Source organism: Cloeon dipterum, chromosome 3 (assembly GCF_949628265.1).
Source record: "Cloeon dipterum chromosome 3, ieCloDipt1.1, whole genome shotgun sequence".
NCBI classification, from domain to species: Eukaryota; Metazoa; Arthropoda; class Insecta; order Ephemeroptera; family Baetidae; genus Cloeon; species Cloeon dipterum.
The window spans coordinates 32,964,178-32,985,288 of record NC_088788.1 but is presented as its reverse complement, the minus strand read 5'-3'; the positions used below and the strand labels follow the sequence as shown (position 1 = coordinate 32,985,288).

The 21,111-nt window shown below is 39.8% G+C and overlaps 5 protein-coding genes across 12 annotated transcripts in view; 2 read left to right on the top strand and 3 right to left on the bottom strand.

Moving 5' to 3' along the window:
- The window catches only part of LOC135938544 (band 7 protein AGAP004871-like), a 33,030-nt gene extending 31,969 nt beyond the window's left edge, over nt 1-1,061 (bottom strand). The window contains exon 1 of the mRNA XM_065482227.1: nt 805-1,061. The gene's annotated coding sequence lies outside the window, so the exon portion shown is untranslated. The remainder of the gene's footprint in view (nt 1-804) is intronic.
- A 4,396-nt stretch (nt 1,062-5,457) lies between these two features.
- Nucleotides 5,458-14,102, top strand: sgl (UDP-glucose 6-dehydrogenase sgl). 3 transcript variants are annotated; one of them, XM_065483577.1, is made up of 9 exons: nt 5,458-5,605; nt 11,247-11,425; nt 11,493-11,630; nt 11,689-11,853; nt 12,328-12,673; nt 12,779-12,873; nt 13,321-13,524; nt 13,579-13,728; nt 13,786-14,102. In XM_065483577.1, exons 2-9 carry the CDS (start codon nt 11,264-11,266, stop codon nt 13,960-13,962), a joined length of 1,437 nt encoding a protein of 478 aa, XP_065339649.1. In that variant the 5' UTR covers nt 5,458-5,605; nt 11,247-11,263; the 3' UTR covers nt 13,963-14,102. The 3 variants fall into 3 exon arrangements, with proteins under 3 accessions (XP_065339649.1, XP_065339648.1, XP_065339650.1); XM_065483576.1 differs by lacking the exon at nt 5,458-5,605 and adding an exon at nt 10,875-11,035; XM_065483578.1 differs by lacking the exon at nt 5,458-5,605 and adding an exon at nt 10,875-11,035 and having other exon boundaries at nt 12,328-12,675; nt 12,787-12,873.
- LOC135939283 (BTB/POZ domain-containing protein KCTD9) lies at nt 7,100-10,820 on the bottom strand. Of its 2 annotated transcripts, XM_065483580.1 has the most exons (5): nt 10,624-10,818; nt 10,058-10,206; nt 9,698-9,998; nt 9,354-9,646; nt 7,100-8,712 (listed from the first exon to the last, which is right to left on the bottom strand). In XM_065483580.1, the coding sequence occupies exons 2-5, from the start codon at nt 10,103-10,105 to the stop codon at nt 8,206-8,208; spliced, it is 1,149 nt and encodes a 382-aa protein (XP_065339652.1). In that variant the 5' UTR covers nt 10,106-10,206; nt 10,624-10,818; the 3' UTR covers nt 7,100-8,205. The 2 variants fall into 2 exon arrangements, with proteins under 2 accessions (XP_065339652.1, XP_065339651.1); XM_065483579.1 differs by having other exon boundaries at nt 9,354-9,998; nt 10,624-10,820.
- Nucleotides 14,103-14,655: 553 nt separating the features above from the next.
- pch2 (pachytene checkpoint 2 protein) lies at nt 14,656-16,734 on the top strand. Of its 2 annotated transcripts, none has more exons than XM_065483336.1 (8): nt 14,656-14,751; nt 14,828-14,887; nt 15,037-15,196; nt 15,253-15,648; nt 15,798-15,991; nt 16,045-16,198; nt 16,336-16,424; nt 16,483-16,734. In XM_065483336.1, the coding sequence occupies exons 2-8, from the start codon at nt 14,847-14,849 to the stop codon at nt 16,649-16,651; spliced, it is 1,203 nt and encodes a 400-aa protein (XP_065339408.1). In that variant the 5' UTR covers nt 14,656-14,751; nt 14,828-14,846; the 3' UTR covers nt 16,652-16,734. The 2 variants fall into 2 exon arrangements, with proteins under 2 accessions (XP_065339408.1, XP_065339407.1); XM_065483335.1 differs by having other exon boundaries at nt 14,824-14,887.
- Nbr (exonuclease mut-7 homolog) lies at nt 16,663-21,086 on the bottom strand. 4 transcript variants are annotated; one of them, XM_065483333.1, is made up of 13 exons: nt 20,988-21,086; nt 20,565-20,705; nt 20,336-20,473; nt 19,863-20,274; nt 19,633-19,811; nt 19,305-19,494; nt 19,123-19,252; nt 18,717-18,915; nt 18,397-18,546; nt 18,099-18,346; nt 17,317-17,571; nt 17,136-17,264; nt 16,663-17,048 (listed from the first exon to the last, which is right to left on the bottom strand). In XM_065483333.1, the coding sequence occupies exons 2-13, from the start codon at nt 20,677-20,679 to the stop codon at nt 16,809-16,811; spliced, it is 2,385 nt and encodes a 794-aa protein (XP_065339405.1). In that variant the 5' UTR covers nt 20,680-20,705; nt 20,988-21,086; the 3' UTR covers nt 16,663-16,808. The 4 variants fall into 4 exon arrangements, with proteins under 4 accessions (XP_065339405.1, XP_065339404.1, XP_065339403.1 ...); XM_065483332.1 differs by having other exon boundaries at nt 20,934-21,082; XM_065483331.1 differs by having other exon boundaries at nt 20,865-21,068.
- Between the last annotated feature and the right edge of the window lie 25 nt (nt 21,087-21,111).

Sequence of the window (21,111 nt, the reverse complement as noted above, 5' to 3'; positions counted from 1 at the left end):
GATTCGATATATAGGTTACGTATTACGGCAGGGTGAGTGATGAGAAATTCGAGCAGCGACTCAATCCTCCAAGATGTGCGGAACGACCTCGCTGTTCTCTCTCTCTGGAGAGAGAGCAAACGCCGCTGGAATTTCTCCCCGAGATCATATCTCAAATGCTATCAGGATATTATACCTATATCTCCTCTTCAAGACAATAAAAGTTATGAGCGACTAACATAAAATATTTAATTTAGGATCAACCCTTTAAGAGTTACGAACCACTCTGAAAAATTACGATAACGATATCAAAAAATTCGGGAAAGGTCATCCAGTTAATATGGTATAAATTTAAATTTGGAGAAGTGATGATTTGTGCCGTTGGGCGTAGTATTTGAACTCAATTAAATTGTTGTAACCAGTCAGAGAAACTACCAAAATTGTAAAAATAATTAGCACTTTTCTTATTAAGCATAATCATTTTAAATTGTACTGTGATCTTATGGTTTTAGGCAGAGCTAAAAATCAACTCAAAGCGGGGATTTTTTCTTTTTACGTGGACCAGGAAAATTTTACAAAGTACCAAATAATAATTAAAAACCCATAAAAACGAAAGTTGCAGATCTTTCGCTGAAGCAGTTTGTAACGTTAAAATCGCGCTTTTCTCCAAATTACTGAAAATAAAGCTGTGCGGAGATTTCCAAGAAAGCTGTCGTCCGTCGCAAAGGTGCAGATGCGAGGAGCAAGGGACGTGGCCACGTGCCCCAATAAACACATAACACATTTATAGGACGAGGTACGCGTGTGCCACCGTGTGTTGCTTACGTGCGTTTGGACGACGACGACTCGCGAAGCTCCAGCGTGCTGCTGCTGCCCTCGGAGCCGACTGACTGAGCGATTCCTCCTTTGCGTATCGACCTCAACAGTGCTGCCGTGCGGTGTCTCCCGCCCTTTCTACACTCCCTTATTTACGGCCAAAGCCAAACACAAACAGCGCGAGCAACCATGTGAAACACCGAGTGCGATATTAGCCCGACACCCGAATTAGAGCAAAGTGTTGTGTTAGAGTAGTTGTTGCGACGAGAAACTCCGAAATGCGAAGCGCACGACACGCGCGCACCAATTTCTTTTATTTTTCGCCCGCCACCCTTCTCGGGAGACACTTATGGTGGAGCTTGCGCCCCTCGGTAGAAAATGTTGATACTTTATACCGTCAATGTCATGTTATTACGAGCGGTATTACTTCAGAAGAGGCTATTTCGCGAAAACCCTGCAAATAGGGTACATTTCGACGAGTTTCATCTATTGGGCTCAGAAAGTTTGTCGATGCGGATCTTCCAATCGACATGGCAGCATTAAATGAGTACGAATCACAAAGCTATTTATTAGAATTTAGACCATACTTATATCGACTTTATCTGCCAAAAATCCGTCTTAAAACTGTCAAAATTGGCTTGGAATACCACACATTCTTAGCAATTTCTCGCAACTTCTGCCAAATGAGATTACCTTTTTTCAACCCATTACTTGCTAACTTTCCCGCACAAAAAATTGTTATGTTTTATAAAGGCGATGTCGAGTTTACGTTTATAGTATATATACTTCTTTGTGGATTTGTTTTTCCTTCTAAGAAAGAAAGAAAGATTAACTTCAAATACATTTTACTCTTCACATCGTTCTTATCACTCACGTGTTTTTCACTCCGGTAATATGTCCCACAGGCTTGGCAAGATGTACACTCAGACGTTTAGTTGAAATATTTGTCTTCAAACATTGGTTCAAGAGATCAGATAACAACAGACGGATATCAGAGTGCGGTGTGTTCTCTAAACACCAAAATTGCCGTCAAAATATTTGATACTTGAAATATTTAATTAATATTTTACTAACAGGTAACACAAGTTAAAATTCGAAATAGTTTATTTGAATTTCAAGATTTTAAAGAATTAGTAAAGCGTCGCTTTTTCTCACGTGCCATAAAATGATTGTGTTTTGACAAATGTGAGATTAAATAAATAAAGTAATTTTGTTGGTACTTTTTGAACTAAATGCAAAGGAAATCTTGCCTATTAAATTATTTCAAAACCTTTAAATTGGGAAAAAGATCACACTTCATAATTTGCATAAATTTGTGTTAAAATAAGTAGAAATAGATAATAAAGTAATTTTGTATGGCTCAAATTGAAATCGAAACCAAATGGGAAAGAAAAAAAACACGCAATGTGTAGAAAAAAAACAAATAATGGAAATCGTTATCGGAAACGACTGATTAGCTTGTGCACCATTGCCCTTCTTTTGTAGACTCGTAGGGTTATGAGCACAATCATTATCAAAGAATAAAAATAGATAATTAATTTCATAGAGGTTTCAGCCGCGAGATTTAAGGCGGCGGCAGGCGGGACCGGCTTAGCCGATTATTTCGCCCGGAGGCTGGCAGCTGACAATATTTTTTACGTGAAGTTTGGTAGTGCTTAACAACCCGAAGGGCCCAGAGTCATTTTTTCTCCTGCACTTTTTAATTTTTGACCCATTTTCACCGGTGGCTGGCGTGGCTTGCGCAGCCACATTCACGGCGGCTGGCGGCTGCCCACGTGACCCAAAATTTGCCGGCTGGCTTAGACCTCTTATTTCGTTAATATAAAAATAAATTAAAATAGTTCTCAATTTGTTTAAAAAGTTTAATGATTTTTACACCATCTTTTGGTCGCTTCCGTCTTGAGTTGAACCGAACTGAAAACTCTTGATGCGTGAATCAATTTTATCTGAATGCCAAATCTAGAGTGTACTCCGCGGTAAGCTCCTTTCCTGCGGCTGTCTGAAAAACATTTTTGTATTTCCGAGAGCTCCATAAATATGGCTCGCACCCGTTTTGCAAAATGCAGACTTCTCCCTCCCTACAGCAGCAAGTCAGGACAAAATGTAAGAAGTGGTGCGCATAAGAGGATAATTTCTGCTCCTTTCATATTTTTTAACGAGGCTCGCGCCGGCTCTTAACACGAAGTCTCGAAAAAAGCAACCAATTTTCGGCGACGCGCTCGAGCATTTGCAGCACTTTCTTTTATCTCGTAGAAGGGTAAAGAAATCGACGCCGCTTGTAATTATATCGACAGCGGCGCGGCGCGACATAAATTATTCAGACCGACTTGTTTGTTCAACACACACACATACACGCTCACTTACAAACTTCTTTCGTGCGACGAATCGGCCGCGCGCAGAAATGTGCATCATCGACTTACTTACGCATTCCGACCGGGTTTCCCGAATATACTTAAAGTGTCACAAGGTGAATTCAACGCGCATCAATCATTCATTTCCGGCTCATCGATTGGCGACGTTTCCTGCGCGCCTCCTCAATTATTTATCTCGATAGCGTGCATATTTCAGGCAAGAGAAAAGTACATACGAGAGCAGCTGAAAGCACTCCTTTCATCATTTATGCGTGAGTTAAATTTACTTCCGAATACAAACAAAAGTCAAAGCTCCCTTGTTAAAATAACTTCTTGATTTAGAAATTGATATCATCATGATATAATTTAGATTTGATTAGTCGGTGAAATGAAACAATTTCAATCGATCCCTTTACCAGCACCAAACAACAGTGCTCAAAGTCGTTCAACTGCCAAAATAGAAATGTATCCTGTAGCATTGTGAATCAAAGGTATAAACGAGTTTTTTTTAGTTATAATGTGTTCCTCTTTTTTCACGACTGAAAAAATGAGTGAAATATTTTCGTAACGGTTTATATTATATTGCGAACTGCAACTCGGCTCTCAAAATTTAATTAAAACCCCCCATAAATTTTACTCTCGACTGCTTTTGCCGCCAAAATGTCAACTTCCACAGCGTGAGAGGTAGGCAAATTCAAACGCAAAACCAATTTTCTCACTATATATCATCCGCTTGCGAGGTCAAAGCATCCGCGAACAGCCTGACTCCACATATACAATTCATGCGCCCTTTGATCTGCCATGAGAAATAATTAAAAACAGAAAACGTGGAAACTCGAACACACGTGTACGTTAAAAATAAAAGCCAAAAGCGTGGTTTGTGTTCAACGGACTGCATATATAATAATTGCTTGCAGGAAAACTGATTTTTAATTTTGTTTGTGGCCCTGCATTATTTCGTAATAGGTCTGCGCATGTGGGATTAGGAGAAATTTTATTGTTGTTTTTTGACTACTTTTAACTTTCATCTATGAATTATTTAAATGGATTTTAGACTTTCACTAATATAGCTCTAGTTGGAAAAGCTATTTTAAGTTCTCAATCACCTAGACATGAAAGAAATAATGTAACGACTTCAGTACGCTAATTTTATCCCACTATCTGTACCTTCCTGTTAGAAATTATTATTTTACTGGAAAACTTCGGTTTTAATTAACTTATATATGGGTAATGTTTTAAAATCAGGTTAGCTTGTTGCAAGGAACATTGTCCACATGGCTGGGAGAATTCCATCCAGGAAATAAAATCTCTTGAAAAACTTGTGTTGGAAGCAAACATCTGTTCCCTTCAGGACGTCTTTAGAGGGTCCGAGTAAAACTTCCAGTTCCAGCAGTTCCAACTCTCAGGTCCTTTTAAATGCTTGTTCAAACTCTGTTGTTGCTATAATCTCCTAAAATCAGTGTCCAAGTTTCTCTCAATTAAATTATAAACCACCTGCTCCTAGTTTACTTCAGTCATTTTATTAAAATCCTACTAAATTTTACACCTAAAGTATCAAAATGACGTCGTCTGCCATGCTGGTGGTAAACCACACCTCTCAATTTTTTTCTTCAGAAATTATTCGGTAAGTCCAGTTGAAAATCATTCGTGCAAAACTGTCAGTATCTGGCATATTATGAAAAAATTTGCTTTTTGGTATCATTCGGTCCTTTTTTTCTTTTCGAAATTTTGAAAAGAGATAACAATGCAACTATATTGTGCATGTTTTGTGGTTTTCAAATATTGTTCTCAACTTCTTTGTCTTTCGTTATTACCCTGGTCGCATTTTGGCCCGCACTGTGTCCTCAATTTCATGCATGCAGGCAATTAAATATTTAAAAAGGCTTTTGCGTCGGCGAAAGGCAAATTTGAGGAAGACGACAAGAAAGAGCTTTCACGTCACTTTAATAATTAATCCGCCTGCTGCTGAGACTTTGTATAAGCAGCAATGAACAAGGGCTGCCAGCAGGGAAGACACGTCAAAAATTGGCCGCGCAACCTTTGATTACGGCACGGCCTAAATGATTTGTTTGCACTAATGACGCTGTCACTTTCTTTCCACAAATATTTGCTTTCTTCGGAAGGAAAACACTCTCCTACGGCGGCACCCAAAAAAAGAAGCTCATTATCAGGAAAAGTGAAACTGCGCGCGGCAACCCTAAACGCTGATGACGCCAGGGACGACCGCGTGCGTTAATTTAATATTATTTCTCCGTGCAGTGCGGAAGGTGGCTGGCTCTAGTGACGTCTCCTCTCACGCTCTCAGGAGCAAAAAGCTGCCGGGAGAGGAGGCAGAACAGAAACATGAGGAAAGAAGGCTCACTTCACTCGCGCGCTGCAACGCTCGCTCGGCGGACACGAGCTTCAAATTCCTCCTCGGGGACACTCAACCCTTTCTACGCAGCGCCCAGTTTCTAAGAGTAAGTCCCAGTGCAGACGCACAAATGTTTTAAACTCGCACATTTCTCTCCGTCTCATAAAAGGCACGGCTATAACCATCGATTTTTCGATTAATGTTTATTTCATAAACGTAAAAAAGCGTTTGTTTTTCAAAACTCTCTCTAAAGAGAATTTCAAGATTTTTTAGAGATTCAAGTTACTTTGAAAATTATGTTGATTCAAATCAATTTAATTTTACAGTCCATAAAATATAATATTGATATTTCAAAATATACTTAAAATCACTTAATTCAGGAAAACATATCAAAGAACAAAAACTGTTTCAGTCGTTCACTAAAAAGTTAAAGATCTCAGAAATTACAAGAATGCGGATGCCATGATAACCAGCAATTATTTTTTGATATTGTTATTCGAGCCTAAATTTAATTTGCGCCAGCAACCAATTATAAAGTTGTCAAATTAACAGGTCGAATTTACCGCTCTCTCTTAATATCGTGAGATATAGATTTCTCAGCAGATTCCAGAATGATTATGATTGCTGTCATCATGACACAATCCATAATTGAGCCCTGTAGAAAGTGCGTTATGACGGATCGCGCCGGAAACTTTTTACTGCTGATATACAAGCGGTTAATAATAAGGAAAATGTTATTGAAAATTCTACTTTAAAATTGAATCCAAGAATATTTTCCTCCACTAAAGGTGAAGTAAAATTAATTAATATTTCTCCGTCAATATTAAAGCCTAAAATCCTACAATGCAAATTTTAAATCGATGAGAAGTAAGTTTTTTGTAATTTATTCGTGCATCTCAAACGCAACAAAAACTGTACGTTTCAAACTGACACTGCTGATTATTCAGGGTTAGCATCGAGAGCAGGGTAAACAATTTTACGAGGAATTACTTGAGCAATTATTAATTTAAATCAAAATGATTTTTTTATCTATATCCGATTTCAATTTCTTATGATTGATGCATGGTAAAAATTAGTATGCACTCCTGACATTGGCACGCTATTAATAGAACGAGATAATTTTATGTGCAAAAAACGCCTTTGTCGTGGCAAAACTCATCTCGCTGGTGATTGATCTGGGCAGTTGTGCATACATCTGCTGCTGATTGATGAAAAACAGATTACATATATTATCCGTACATAAATGCAATGTGAACGGCGGCGGCTGGATGGACGTGTAGCGGTGGCGGCGGCGGCTGGCGATCATTGTGCGTGTGTCGGACGGCACAGCATTCCTCTGGCAGAGTCATTGATCTGTCGTCCCTCCACCGCACACCAGATTGCCTTGAGGCTTTCTCTCAAAGTTCAATCTCTCTCTCTCTCTCTCTCTCGAAACATCAGCCGAGCAAACAATATTTTTTTACAGCGCGCGTTGCTTTCTTCCGCTGCGAGATGACAATGGAAACCTAAGATTTTGCTGCAAGGAAATGATATTCAAATACCATATCCAATACTGCAAAAACGATTTCTCTTAAGGGGCTCGGTAAGAAGGAAAAATACGTTGTACAGTTGAATATTGATTTATTAATTTAAAGGTGTACAGTTAAAGCTAAAGACTTCTCAGAAGATACACATCTACTCTTTTCCTCCTGAAACTTTATCTTTACTCGGAAGATTTGTGCTTGAGAGACTGAATACAAAAATAAGCGATAAATATAATGAGCACTAAACCCTCTTAAATATTAATATGTACACTCATAAAATATTGCGCCAGATTACATTTGACTAGTAGATTTAAAATCAACACACCTTTTTCTCTTTGAGAGACTCCCAAGCGATTTTGACGCTAGCGTTTATTTAGAAATGCGCAAAATTAAGACGGGACATCAATTATTTTATCTTGACATTGGAAGTGTTGACTACAATAATTATTCATTTGGACAGCCAAGTCAAATTTTAATTAAGTTGTTATGAAAATGAATTATTGTAACTGATCAGGAACTAAAACAGCCAAGGCTATGGGATTTGTGGGATGTTCATTTAACAGTATTTATCATAAAAACAAAATATTTAGATTATATTTATATACAATTGAATTGACCTACCTACTAGAGCATTTAGCAAATCTGGCTCTTAAGAAATTTCAGATTTGCAGGTGTAAATTTGAACCAAAATTTGAGTCAAACAAAAGATACAAGTATTTTTGAAACCGGCAAAAGCACAAATTTCATTCAATCTTGCATGCGATTGAATGCAATCTAATGTGATCAGAGGAAGCGTTTTACGACTTTCAGTTTTGCAACAGCAGACGAGAGAAATAAACTATAATTATTTACCAGCAGAGCTACAAATCCTCTTTAGTTTTTGGTATTTAAATTTACCTTCCCTTTTTTTAAAAAAAAGAGAATATAATGATTTAAATATTTTTGTTAACTTAGTAAAATTAACTGTTATTTTTATACAAAATATAACCTATTGCTAGGTCTTAAATTGTTATAGTTACTTTTTAGTCATGCTCTGGGTTTCCAACAGTGATACTTTGAGTAACAGTACAATGCTTAGCATAGAAATCGATCACTGACTGGATTCAACAGATCTATTTCCTACTTAATTACAGCAAATGCTACTGAAATGAAAATCACGTTGATATCACAAGGTTGGCAATGACTAACGAATGGTCTGCGACATGTGCAGCGGCGTCAGCATCAACTCGAAGGCCGCATCCTTCAGGTTGGCGCCGCGCAAGTTGGCCTCGTGCAGATCAGAGCCTGAAAGGTCACAGCTCTCGAGATCCGCGCCGGCCAGCACGGCCGCCCTGAGCACGCAATTCTGCAGGTTTGCGTTCTTCAGGGTGGCCACCCTGAGGTTGACGCCGGCCATGTTGGAACCCTCCAGGTTGGCGCCCTTCAAGTTGACGCTCTCCATGTTGGCGCGGTTGCCGGCCGGGTCTTCGAAGTTGCAGCTGCGCAGACTGGCGCCCTCCAGGTTGGCGCACAGCATTTTCACGCCCAGCAGCTGCGCACCGTCCAGCTGCGAGTGGCTCAGGTCGGCCCTCTCCAGGCAGCACCAGCTCAAATTGGCGCCCATGATGCGGCAGCCGTGCAGACACGCGTACTTGAAGTTTATGTAGCGTAGGTCCAGTCTCGACAGGTCAGATCCAGCCAAATTCACGCCCTGAAACCGATACAAACATTTGTGGTGATTATTTTAAGCGAGACCAAACGTTTAGGTGAAAAGGGTGTTTTTTAACTAGACTCGTGTGGCCAGACATAAATGAGTTTATAGCCAGTTTATAGATGAGAAAACTCCAAACTATATAATGTTCCAAAAGAGGTTTGGTATTATTTTTTAACCTCTGCTCGCTCTGCTAATTGTCAGCTCTTCCCGCGGGCTATGAGTAATTTTTTATTACGATTTTCTAGGCCCGATCTTTAACCGCCATTAAAAATTAAAACCCAGAAATATAAATTTAAGATCTTAACTTTTGGGTGCCAATTTAAAAGAAAATTATTTAATATTTATCTTGCAGGACTTGACATTTATCTAGGATAAGAAATCTAAAATGTTCTGTTGCGACCGTTATTTAGTGTTTGATAACGGTTTTATGATCTGGAAACCCCAATTAAACTTATAACACACCAAATTGTTAACAAATACCATAAATCCTTAGCGTTTGGCATTGTAAAAATGCTATTTTAATGAAACATGGCCCTGGTAATTCAGTGCAAATATAAATTCTGTCACGCTTCAGTTAATAACGATATGCCTGCTGCAATGAATTAATGTGGCCATTCGCTATTTCCCCTAGAAATCACCTGGAATCTGAGTTCTGTTGTGTAGGGCGTTATGATGAGGGCATTGATGACGTCCCTTCTGCCAAGAGGCGCCAGGTCCTTGGACCTGTGCATCTGGCTGACCAAGTTCTCCAGCTGTGGGATCAGTGACTCAACGCCAAAGAACCTCGCCTCCTCCAGCAGGCCCTCAGGGCTGACGTTGGTGTCGTAGACCAGTTTGCCGTGGCGCAGATAGTTGAGAATAGGCTCAAAGTAAACAGGGCTGCGGTCGATGAGGTAGGCGCCTTCAGGGTCTTGGTTGGCCGGCATCATACCTATTGGCATGGATTGAGAAACAACGAGGAAGGAAACTTTCCAGCACGTACCCGAGCCAAACATGCGTGCCAACATGGAGGATGGCTCCTTGGCCACCAGGGTGGACCTGGTGGTGCTGAAGCGCCTGCCACCCACGTTCAGGACAACCCACTCAGAGGTGCATTTCACTGGCCGCACGCTGGAGCCGAGGAAGTCTTCCCCCTCGGACACATACAGCACGTCGTCGTCCCGCAGCAACTTCACCTCGTCAATCTCACCACCCTGAGAGGTGAACAATCGTTTGGCGTGAATGTTGAACTTGACACTTGCTGAGGTGAGCAGATCCTCCAGCGAGTGCGTGACCAGAAACACCTGAGAACCACGGAGGAATATAATATTGCCAATTTTGCAATAATTAATGCAAGCCAAACCTTTCCGTCCACTTCAGTGCCGTTCCTGAATAAAACGACCCTCTTCATATTGAGACGAAAAAGGGTGGGAGTTTCTCTTGCCCAATCAAACGCTTCCCGGCTGTTCTGCTACTATGATGTGTGATTTTGAGATGTGTATTTCGCCTTGTCTGAAAAAGTAAAGATTTCTATAAAATTCCTGCAGGGAAAATTCAGCTCACAATCAATCAATGGACTTCTGTTCTAAAAATTATGCAAAGATCTAGCTCATTGAGGGTAAAATTTAAAACATTCGCAGGGTACAACCGACAAGGAAGAGAACCTTGATTTTGCGGATTTTGCAATTCCGTCAATATAAAATTACATTAAAACAAATGAGTTCAGCCAGATCACGAAAAACATAATCCGCGGATATCGCACTTCTAATTAAAAAACAAAATCAAAATACCAAATTGATAGGTGCATAGAGAAAGTTTTATTGTGTATGGTTCACCGCATAGCAGGTCCTGGAAGAGGCTGCTTCGCTTCGCCATTTTTACAAATACAATAATTGAACTGAATGATACTATAAAGTTAACGACGTCTACCTCTAGTTACGACCATTCATAGTTGAAATTTTCAAAAAGCTTCAAAAGCAAATAACAGCTGGGATAGCGGTCAATCAGATGAGTGCTGCTGCAAGATCAACACAACAAACCATCTACTGCGAGCACTGTGGCTACGGCTCCGGCTGGTTTGACGGTTCTTGAGATCCGCACCAGTCAGCCTGCACCAGTAGTGTTTTGCTTACTTTGCCCCGCCCACCCCCTCCAGCTGTCATTGTAATGCTAGTGACGTTTGCGTTCGCACCACACAAATTTAAGTGTCTGTCTGGCCTGGCTCTGGCACTGGCAGACCAGCAGAAGTAGACACCGCTCTCTTGCCCTCGCTGTGGTGCATTGAAAAATGTCATTTCAGTCTAATTAGGCCTTCAATTATTGGTGTTAAATTTCTGAGACGGTAAGGGAATTTGAGGCATTTTATTTATCGACTGAAACTAGATTTTCACTTTATTTTCAGCGCAACTTTTCTTTCACATTTTCATAATTTTGTGCTGAACATGTTATTACGCTGTTGGTTTTTTATCTCTCATTTAAGAACGACTTTTTCCGGTTGCAACCTTTCAGTGCGGGGGAGTCACTTCTTGATAGTATTCTCATTCAAATTCCAGCCTGCTGTCGAATCACAATGGTGATACAAAAAATCTGCTGCATCGGCGCCGGATACGTCGGCGGACCGACCTGCTCTGTGATGGCCCTGAAATGCCCTGACATTGAGATCACAGTCGTTGACCTGAGTAAGGACCGCATCGCGCAGTGGAATTCCAACGAGAAACTTCCCATTTTTGAGGTATAAATCGTTGGAAATGCAATTTTCAATAAATTTATGTTAAACTAAAATTTCCAATTATTTTTAGCCCGGTTTGATGGAAATTGTACAGCAGTGCCGGGGTCGGAATCTCTTCTTTTCAACAGATATCGTGTCGGCGATACGCAAAGCGGATCTTATTTTTATTTCGGTGAACACTCCAACGAAGACTTTTGGCATGGGAAAGGCAAGTTTCATGTTGCCTTATCTACGTTGGCCAGATTATTTCAATTACTATTTCACAGGGAAGAGCAGCCGACTTGAAGTACGTGGAGGGAGCTGCTCGTATGATAGCTGAGAATGCTGAAGGCAACAAGATAGTGGTGGAAAAGAGCACGGTACCTGTCAGGGCAGCCGAGTCCATCATGAATATCTTGAAGGCCAACAACAAACCCAATAGCTCTTACCAGGTTAATTGAATCTATTCTGCTATTTAGCATTATCTATAACGCTAACTATCTGCGAAAATTGGTATCACTAACAACTCATGTTTTTTATTTGAATGATTTATGGCTAGCACTTATACAAATAGGTTTTTATCATTATTTTTATCTTTGGGTATTTTACTAGCAAGCTTGATATAAAATACCAAAAGCTTCTTGAGACATGCAAAAATTTGGCTAAAATTTCATGGTCATTAAAGCCAAAAAATACGTCTTTAAACAAAGCCAATGGTTTGTAAAACTTTCTAAATCTTGTAATTAAGAGTTATGGCGGGACTATGGAAATTAAGATATCTTGTTATTAAAAATTTCAACATTGTTTTAGATGCTTATTTTTTATTGTCTTAAATATAAATTTTTATGGTGCCAAATCATGCTAAATAATGGCGTTAAAATTTTGAAGAAAAACTTCATTGCATAACAAATACGTCTGAATTGCAGATTCTGTCGAATCCAGAGTTTCTGGCTGAAGGTACTGCGGTTCAGGACTTGCTGCACGCGGACCGAGTGCTGATCGGCGGCGAAGAGACTGCCGAAGGGCAAGAGGCGGTGCGACAGCTGTCGTGGGTCTACGAGCACTGGATCCCCAGCTCCAAGGTCGTCACAATGAACACTTGGTCATCGGAGCTGTCTAAATTGGCGGCCAACGCGTTCCTCGCCCAACGTATCTCTAGTATCAACTCACTGTCCGCGGTGTGCGAGGCCACCGGCGCTGACGTGTCCGAGGTGGCGCGTGCGGTCGGCCTGGACACGCGCATCGGCCCCAAGTTCTTGCAGGCGTCAGTTGGTAAGAATATGCATGCACGAGTTCTGTGGTTTCCCAGGTGGTGTTGGCTGCTTGCCACGGGACCAGATGTGTTGTAATTCTTGTACTTTTTGGTCAATTTCCCAGGTTTTGGTGGTAGCTGTTTCCAAAAGGACATTTTGAACTTGGTTTACATCTGCGAGTGCCTCAACCTGCCCCATGTAGCTGCATATTGGCAGCAAGTAAGTGTTGCATTAAGATAATCATGTTGTTTAAAATAAAATAGCATGCTACGTTTTGACTGAGCTTGCTCTTAGGTTTCAACGTTTTAATTTTAGGTGAAATTATAAAAGCTATGTAGCTTCTCCTGATTTGAACTACATAAAGGTAGAAATTGTTTCGATTTGACGATTTTAGATAATTTAAAAAAATGGATTTAAAAAATACAGTTTTAGCTCTATTTAGCTGATTTTTGGTTTGAAACACACTGTTCAGTGAGACAAATCGATTGGTGGATCATTATAATTTCATCCCAAATTTGTGTTGCTCTGATAAAAATTAAGAATTAAAATTTAACACTGCAGATTCCTGCATGTAAAATTATTTGGAATGCTACAAATTTTACGTACAGCGGCAATAAAATCTAATTAAACATATTCAAACAAATGTGGCTCTCTTTTGTCCCTCAGGTGATAGACATGAATGAGTATCAGAAGTCACGGTTCGCGGAAAAAGTGGTTTCTTCTCTGTTCAACACTGTGACCGACAAGCGGATAGCGGTGCTCGGCTTTGCATTTAAGAAGAACACTGGAGACACTCGCGAATCTCCCGCCATCTACGTTTCTACGCACCTCCTGGCTGAAGGAGCGCACCTGCATATATATGACCCTAAGGTATGTGCTTTTTCGGCTGTGATTGCGACTTTTTTTTAACAATTTGCATTCAAGGTTGAGCCTCACCAGATTGTTGACGACCTGAACAGCTCGACGATGGACCCTGACATTGTCAATCGCAACGTTGTCATCCACTCGGACGCGTACTCGGCAACAAAGAATACTCACGCACTGATTGTGTGCACCGAGTGGGATGAGTTTGTTGTGAGTATTCAGTGTGTTTTGATTTCACTTCTCATCAACCGAGTCTCTCCTGTTTAGACTTTGGACTACGAGAAAATTTACGCTGACATGATGAAGCCGGCTTACATTTTTGACGGGAGAAAAATATTGGACCACGATTTTCTACAGAACTTGGGCTTCCACGTGCAGACTATTGGAAAGAAGATGCACAGAGATGTGGCGAGAGCCTGGGGCTGTCAGAACCACCAAATGTAGCATTTTTCAGAATATGGGATGGCTGCTCTCTCTATCTGATTTACTTTTCATCTTGTTCGCAAATTCTTTCAAGATTTTTTATCGCTGCACAACATTCGGGATGAGCTAATTATTAATAAAATTTTATATTCATTGTATAATTATAATGACTTTCATTTCCTTGATATCTTATGGGAGAAAAACTTGGTCATGGAAGTATTTATTATTTTATCCTATTTTAATATTTCTAATAACAATTAATCAGAAGTGCTTTCAAAATATTTTATATAAAGTATTTAATTTTTTCATCAACATCAAAGTTATATTTAAATAAATACGAAATATCGAGAATTTCGAACGAGAAAACCAATGTATCTCAATGGAATGATAATGTTACTAATTAGCTAGTAAGGCCAAATAAAAAATTTCCTATGTGTAATCCATGAACTACTCGTCGGAATTCGCGCTCTTTACTTTTCGCGGGATCCTGCACCAAGCATATGGATGTACCAACTTTGCCAACATAACCTTGAATTTTATTTATTTTTAAATATGATAAAAATGTAAAATCATTAATTTCTTTGCCTTTGTAATGATTTTCCTCTTCTATAATTTAAATAAATCTGGAAAATACATATGATAGAACTCGCAAATTAAAAAATATACAGCTAGTGATGATACTTTATTTGGTTACCATCTTGATTAGTTTGTTGCAAGAATTTGAAAAATTTTCCTTGAACCACCAAAACCAAACTTGACTGACTTTTTATCGAGCCGATTGAAATTCCAGGTTTCGTCCTTTTAGTTTTGGTATTATAATTATACATATATATAAATAATTTTCTAAGCATTTTGAAAATCATCACAAATTTTCATAACAAGGCAGCATTCCGGCAGTATCAATCATGGGAGTAATCCACCTGGAGGTTCAGCAATCGCCAAAAAGGTTTGTTAAATCATTAATAGGGTCCTGTAGAAAGTATTTTTTTATTGTTCTTAACATTCACGAAAGAAATGTAATGATGCTGAAGTTTCCTCTTGATAGTAATAATCATGAGTTGATGAAATTCTGTTAATACCTTTTTTCGCTTACAGCACACTGACAAAATCGGAGCTCTCTGATCACATTTTGAAGTGGTTTCCAACCGTTTCAAAAACCTGCACCGATAGTCACGACTTGGAAAAATTCATTTTAGCTGACAAAGTATTAAGCCAAAATGTGGTGAGAATTAAATTGGAGACTCAAGAAAGCAAGGTGAATTTTTTATTTCTCAACCGATAGTTTCACTATTGTAATTAAATCAATTTCAGCTCGAGCAAGTCCAGTGCCATGTTTATTCATTGGACGAAACTGGTCCACAAACTGATTTTATTGAGGGAGAAGAAACGATCCCTTCCGCTACTCACTACATTCTTCCCTGCTCAGAGCTGGACTCGGTGTGGGACACCCTGGAGTATGACACAGGCGTCAAAGAAGAATTGCTCAACTTCGCCAGAACTGCCATGCTGTTCGCGAAGCACGAGGTGTGCGAGGATATCATTGGCATCAACAGGGTTGTGCTGCTCCACGGTCCGCCTGGCACTGGGAAAACCACCCTGTGCAAAGCACTGGCCCACAAGTTGGCCATTCGCCTCACGGATACATTCGAGTGCGGCCAGCTGATTGAAATCAACTCTCATTCTCTCTTCTCTAAGTGGTTCAGCGAGGTAAATAAATAAGACATAATAGCTACAATTTATTTTAAATAAAGTGTATCAAAATTTTAAATGATTCACTCCAGCAAGAACGGTTTATTAGTTATCAGTTAGTTCTTAGCAAAAAACAGTCTTTCAATATTACTACGATTAATTTTCAGTCGGGAAAATTGGTGATGCAAATGTTCTCCAAAATTCGTGAGCTGGTCATGGAGCCCAACTACTTTTTGTGTGTCCTCATTGACGAGGTGGAATCCCTAGCGCACGCTAGAAATGCCGGTTCGACAGACGCAGAACCAGCCGACTCAATGCGCGTTGTGAACGCTCTATTGACACAGATCGACAGCATTAGAAGGTGAGGTGTAGGTTAATCCTTGTCACCTTAAAGTTAAGATGGTCGAATTGCAGATTCCCCAACGTTTTGATCCTGACTACCTCTAACGTGACAAAGGCCATTGATATCGCTTTTGTAGACCGAGCTGACATTAAAAAATACATTGGTTTGCCTTCTGCAGATGTGCTGACCAAAATTTACTACAGCTGTGTCCAAGAACTGATCAAGGTAAGATAAAAGCTCACATGAACTGTGCGATAATTAACTCAACCATAAAGTCATCACTTAAATTCTTCATAATTCACTTGAAAATGTAAGGAAAATTCCACCCTCTGAATTCCAAAACCTATCAAACGATTTTTCAGAAAAAACTCATCCGAGCTAAAGAGACTACTCCAGGCAACGAGTATGTAATGAGCAAAGAAGAGATCGAATATCTCGTAAAAACCGCGAGGTACTTATCATTGCATTCCATTGCAATTCACAAGACTCAAACGTTGAATTTGTTATAGAAAATCTGTTGGACTGAGTGGGAGAAACGCAAGAAAGTTACCTTTCCTGGGATATGCCAAACACCTTGGCAGCGATTACCCTGATCTTTTACAGTTTTTGGCAGCACTCGACAGTGCCGTGAACGACGAGTTCAATGACAGGAAGATGATTTCCACGAATGATAACTGAAGTTGTGGACGTAATTTAACAAAAGGTGTAAATTTATTGATCGGTACTTGATAAATAGAAAAAATGGTTACATATTTTATATATTCACTGGTTATACATTTCTGCATACAAATGTAACAGACTAACTGGGAATCATCTCGTGCTTATTTTATATTATTTAGTCAGACGGAAGAACTTTTTTAGCAACCTTACTTCGCAAAAAGCGTTCGATGTGAGAGCCATCCCAATAACAGTGGCCACAGCCTTTGCAAACACGGAACATATCTACCTTGGTCAATAGCGCGCGTGGGATCTTGTGGTACTTGACAGGCGTTCCCTCAAACTCCTTCACGTCGCTGTCCATCATTGAGATGATTTGGCTACATGACAACTCCATAAAATTTCCCTCGTTACAGCCCTGCAAATTTCATGGAAAATTTATAACACGCCAAAAGAAAAAAAGGGAAACAGTTCAGGTTAAATAATATACTGCGAATTTTCTTACCATGCAACGCGCGAAGATATCATTCTGGCTGACGCAAATGTTAAAAAACCTAAGAACCTCGTCAACTTGTTCTTCAACAAACTGGGAAGTGATGTTCATCACATGCCCCTGCGGCAGTTGACTAGCAAACTGCAAAGAGACATAATTCAACAAGGCAAGAGGCGTTTAGTACTCTTCATACCTCTTGGTAGGACTTTCCCCTTGTAATCAAAAACCTGTCCTCCATCAACGCCAGTTGAACGCTGTACGAATGTTGGACTGGGTTCGATATAATTTTCGTGTCAATTCCCAGCTTCCTCAAATATTTGCCAAGCCCTTGTACCATTGTGTCGCAAAGGAGTCGCGCGTTCTTTGCCAGGAGTTTGGTCCTTGGTCCGTGACTCGAGGGCACAGACCCCGCTCCGCTTTTCTGTGCAGGTGATTGCACTTTTTGCTGCTGCACACCATGCAAATTGGTTAATTTGTTTAGATATTCTTCGTGTTCACTAGGAAATAACAATTGCGTAAATTTAATCACATCTTGATTCTCGGCACGAAAATTTTGCACTTTATTACATAAAATTCATTTTGATGTTGATTAATTAATATTTGCAATTTTAAATTTCAAGAAGAGTCAACAATATAAAGTTCACATTCCTGGGCGGTACTTGAATTCATACTACGATGCGAAACAATATTTTTTATCATTGAAGTGCTGATTTGTACTCTAAACACTTGTAGAAAACCTATTCCAGCATGGTGAATTGAAACATGCTACCAGGAATTAGTAAAACACTAAATGCATTTTTCAAAACACTTTTTACTCCATGTTTTTATCCGATTCAAAGGAAAATATTTAAACAGAGAAAAAAACAACAAATGAGATCTCTTAAAGTCTGCCGGAATCATTGATCAAGTTATAAGCTGAAAGGTCAATAATTGTTTGTCATGCGTTTGGACCGCTTAAATCTAGGTTGAACTTACTGAAGGCTTGTACGAGCAGGAACCAGCCGCACGGCAAACCTCTGCAAACACGGTGCCTTGCTCACGACAGCACTTTTCAAGAACAGAGTAGATCTGCAAAAGGCAGTGCGCATCCAGAGCTGCGTAGGTGATTTGGTTTTCTCTGAGCGGTCGACGCTCCCAATTGGAAAACTGATTCTCTTTGTTCAAGGGCTTGCCTAAACACTGCTGCACTAGACTTGACAATCCTTGGCCAGCGTCCTGACGGGCTAAAAATCATCATTATACGTTGCCATTACCCCAGCTACGTTAAATATACCTATGTAAGGCAATTGGATATTGTACACAGAGGTGAGCATGTTCCACAATGTTTGTAAGTCCAGATAGCCACCCACATTTACATCCAGAGAACCACCAATGTCAGGCAGAGAGTGTTCGATAGCTCTCAAATCATGGTTAAGACCAAATCCTAAAAGGATTTCATTTATACAATACATTTTGAATTGTAACTGGAATGATATTAGATTTTAAATTTACTGCATTCCAAAGCTTAAATTTCTTATATTAGGAACAATAATCTAATATAATTTGCAGCTTGAGTACGCAGTAAAAGGTTTAAAAAAAAATAGAAAATTTTACCTAGTTTCAAAATTGACGATTGGAAGAAGAATTGAGAACCAAGTTGAATCATTAATTCCTTGCTGAGATTCTTCTTCAGGACGGTTATATCAATTAAATACACCTTTTCAGGCAAACTTATTTGAATGAGAGCCAATTCAGGAGGTTTCCCTCCAAAAGACGGTTTCCATTCAGCATCAATTCCCACGAGTCTCGCACCCTAAAATTCGAATGTTTATTTCGCATTTTGTATTGATTAAATGAGAGGAAAATACGTTTAAATCTCCAAATCACAGATTGTAATACAAAACCAAGCTTGGCCAATTATTTAAAACTAAAAAAAATCACTAATGAATATATTAGAAAGTAGGTTTCACGTGTAAAAGTTCAAAATGGAAACTAAATCTTAAGTAATTATCAAACTCACTTTCAACCCTTCATCAAGAAAAGCTGCCACAGCTTCCGGGTTGTCAACAATTATCAAACTGGAAGACGGCAAGGGTAGTTGAAGATAAAGATCTTTTTGGCTTGAACAGGAGTCCACAGGTCTTGAAGAGCTGCGAGAGATGGTAATCAGAGCAAGTTGCGCAGTTAAGGTGAACGCAATACCTGTTCGAGTTCAAGTCAATGCTTGCTTGCACATGCTCTGGAAGGTCGGAAACCGGGATCTTGTAGCGCCTGATCCAAAAGGCAACATCCTGGTGCGCTCCATAGCCGTGCACTCCTTGGATAAGTTCAATTTGCAAGTCTGGAGAGTCTTTTACTGCCTCATGGGCCATCTCCTGCCAACTCTCTTCACCTGGCATAAGAATATTGATAAACATATAAGCTAAAAACATTCCAACAGAAAAACCGGATGCGGGCGAAGAACAATTTCATTGTGCTTGAAGGATAAATTTTAAATCGAAAGATATATTTTTCATGCAAAATATCTTACCAATGGTCTTCTCAATGTAGCGCTTCTTCAGCATGAAGAACAAGGCTCCTTTCTTATTCTTCTTGTTTAAGTTGGGACAGAGGTCTGAGAGTCGGTACTTTTTGGAGAGCCTGGACACCAGCTTCTTGAACGATTTAGGGTTGAGATTACCCAGCTTCATGTTTGCAACTTTCAGGCTCCTGCACTCAACGATATAAGGTAACTAAGAATAACTTGTGATAAACACTCACAAGCCTAGCTGGTGCAGCTGACTGATGTCATTCATTCCAAGAATGTTGTCCAGGAGCATGACCAACGCCTTCTGGTGGTCTGGTGAGCCGTCGAGGAAATGCTCCGCGATAATCAATTTGTCTTGCAATAAAAGGGGCAGAGCAATTTGCTCCACAGTGTAGTGCGCGTGCAGTCTGCCCAGAGTAGCCAGATAGCACGCTTCCTTGTACTTCTTTCCGGCTAATTCTTCATCCACCACGCTCTTTAACATGTACGGCTCTGATTGAAGGCAGTATAGGTTGAAAATATTCGCAGCCAGGACGCCGTCGTTGCAGTGTGGAATTAATTTGCACGCTATCAGCTTGGCCTCGTGATTCAAGCATTGACAAGCAGCGTCATTGTCAGCAAGCCAGAATTTAAAGTGGACCATAACTGTAACGGAAAAATTTGCATAATATTTATGTAAAATTATTTCATGCTCAGTTTTGACTACCATCGTGTGCTAGAGTCAATCTTCCAGGCATGCCAAAGTCTTCACAGTTTCTGCAGATCAGCAGTGCCTCAATGTAGGGGTTGGGACTATTGTCAAGTTTGGTCTGCATTAAGCAAAAGAACTGTTCGTCTTTCTTGTCTGCAAACATCAAATCAGCGTATGAAAATAGAATATCTCAGTGATATATGCATATATTCTAAAAAATTGCACTTCAAGTAATCACACTTACACATGTTCCACAGTCTTTGCAAATTGTAACACCATTTCTTAATCTCATCTTCATTAATGAGACCACTGGATGGTGGGTTCCATGTTGTGCTGTTCGCCCACAGGTGAGATGCCATTATTGTTTGTAATCAGTTAATTATCACTGTAAAAATTGCAATATGATAAACGTTTAGACAACTGCACAAGGTCTTCCTGCTGTTAAAAATAAATATTTTGGTTTACGTAGTTAACGGAATCTAAGACACAGAAAAATAACAGAGCGCATGCTGTGAATATTATGTTATTCTCCCAAAAAAAGCACCTTGCAGATGAGCCTCCAAAGCAGTTTTTTCACCAAGCACTTTGCTTAGTCAGCAAAATGTTTTTTCACCATTCCATAGTTGAAAACATAGGCCTGGAATCTTAAAAACGTAATGCACTAAACTGGGACCCGAGCATTGCAGACATCAGCGAAATTTCCGAGAGGTGCTACCCAAAAATGAGTGATGCCTTGTCTGTTGTGTCGTGTGAGCCAGTGCAAGTTTTGGGTTGTGGTTGTGCGCAAGCTG

What these genes read in the sequence shown, in the direction of transcription:
- Nbr (XM_065483333.1), bottom strand. Translation starts at nt 20,679, where the DNA reads ATGGCATCTCACCTGTGGGCGAACAGCACAACATGGAACCCACCATCC. An exon ending in CCTGCTCGTACAAGCCTTCA is followed by an intron (nt 17,572 to 18,098) that starts GTAAGTTCAACC and finishes CATGGTGTGCAG; the next exon opens with CAGCAAAAAGTGCAATCACC. An exon ending in GGGGAAAGTCCTACCAAGAG is followed by an intron (nt 17,265 to 17,316) that starts GTATGAAGAGTA and finishes GTCTCTTTGCAG; the next exon opens with TTTGCTAGTCAACTGCCGCA.
- sgl (XM_065483577.1), top strand. Translation starts at nt 11,264, where the DNA reads ATGGTGATACAAAAAATCTGCTGCATCGGCGCCGGATACGTCGGCGGA. An exon ending in AGAAACTTCCCATTTTTGAG is followed by an intron (nt 11,426 to 11,492) that starts GTATAAATCGTT and finishes AATTATTTTTAG; the next exon opens with CCCGGTTTGATGGAAATTGT. An exon ending in GTTCTTGCAGGCGTCAGTTG is followed by an intron (nt 12,674 to 12,778) that starts GTAAGAATATGC and finishes TCAATTTCCCAG; the next exon opens with GTTTTGGTGGTAGCTGTTTC.
- pch2 (XM_065483336.1), top strand. Translation starts at nt 14,847, where the DNA reads ATGGGAGTAATCCACCTGGAGGTTCAGCAATCGCCAAAAAG. An exon ending in TGGAGACTCAAGAAAGCAAG is followed by an intron (nt 15,197 to 15,252) that starts GTGAATTTTTTA and finishes AATCAATTTCAG; the next exon opens with CTCGAGCAAGTCCAGTGCCA. An exon ending in TATCTCGTAAAAACCGCGAG is followed by an intron (nt 16,425 to 16,482) that starts GTACTTATCATT and finishes AATTTGTTATAG; the next exon opens with AAAATCTGTTGGACTGAGTG.
- LOC135939283 (XM_065483579.1), bottom strand. Translation starts at nt 10,105, where the DNA reads ATGAAGAGGGTCGTTTTATTCAGGAACGGCACTGAAGTGGACGGAAAG. An exon ending in GCACTGAAGTGGACGGAAAG is followed by an intron (nt 9,999 to 10,057) that starts GTTTGGCTTGCA and finishes CGTGGTTCTCAG; the next exon opens with GTGTTTCTGGTCACGCACTC. An exon ending in CAACAGAACTCAGATTCCAG is followed by an intron (nt 8,713 to 9,353) that starts GTGATTTCTAGG and finishes TATCGGTTTCAG; the next exon opens with GGCGTGAATTTGGCTGGATC.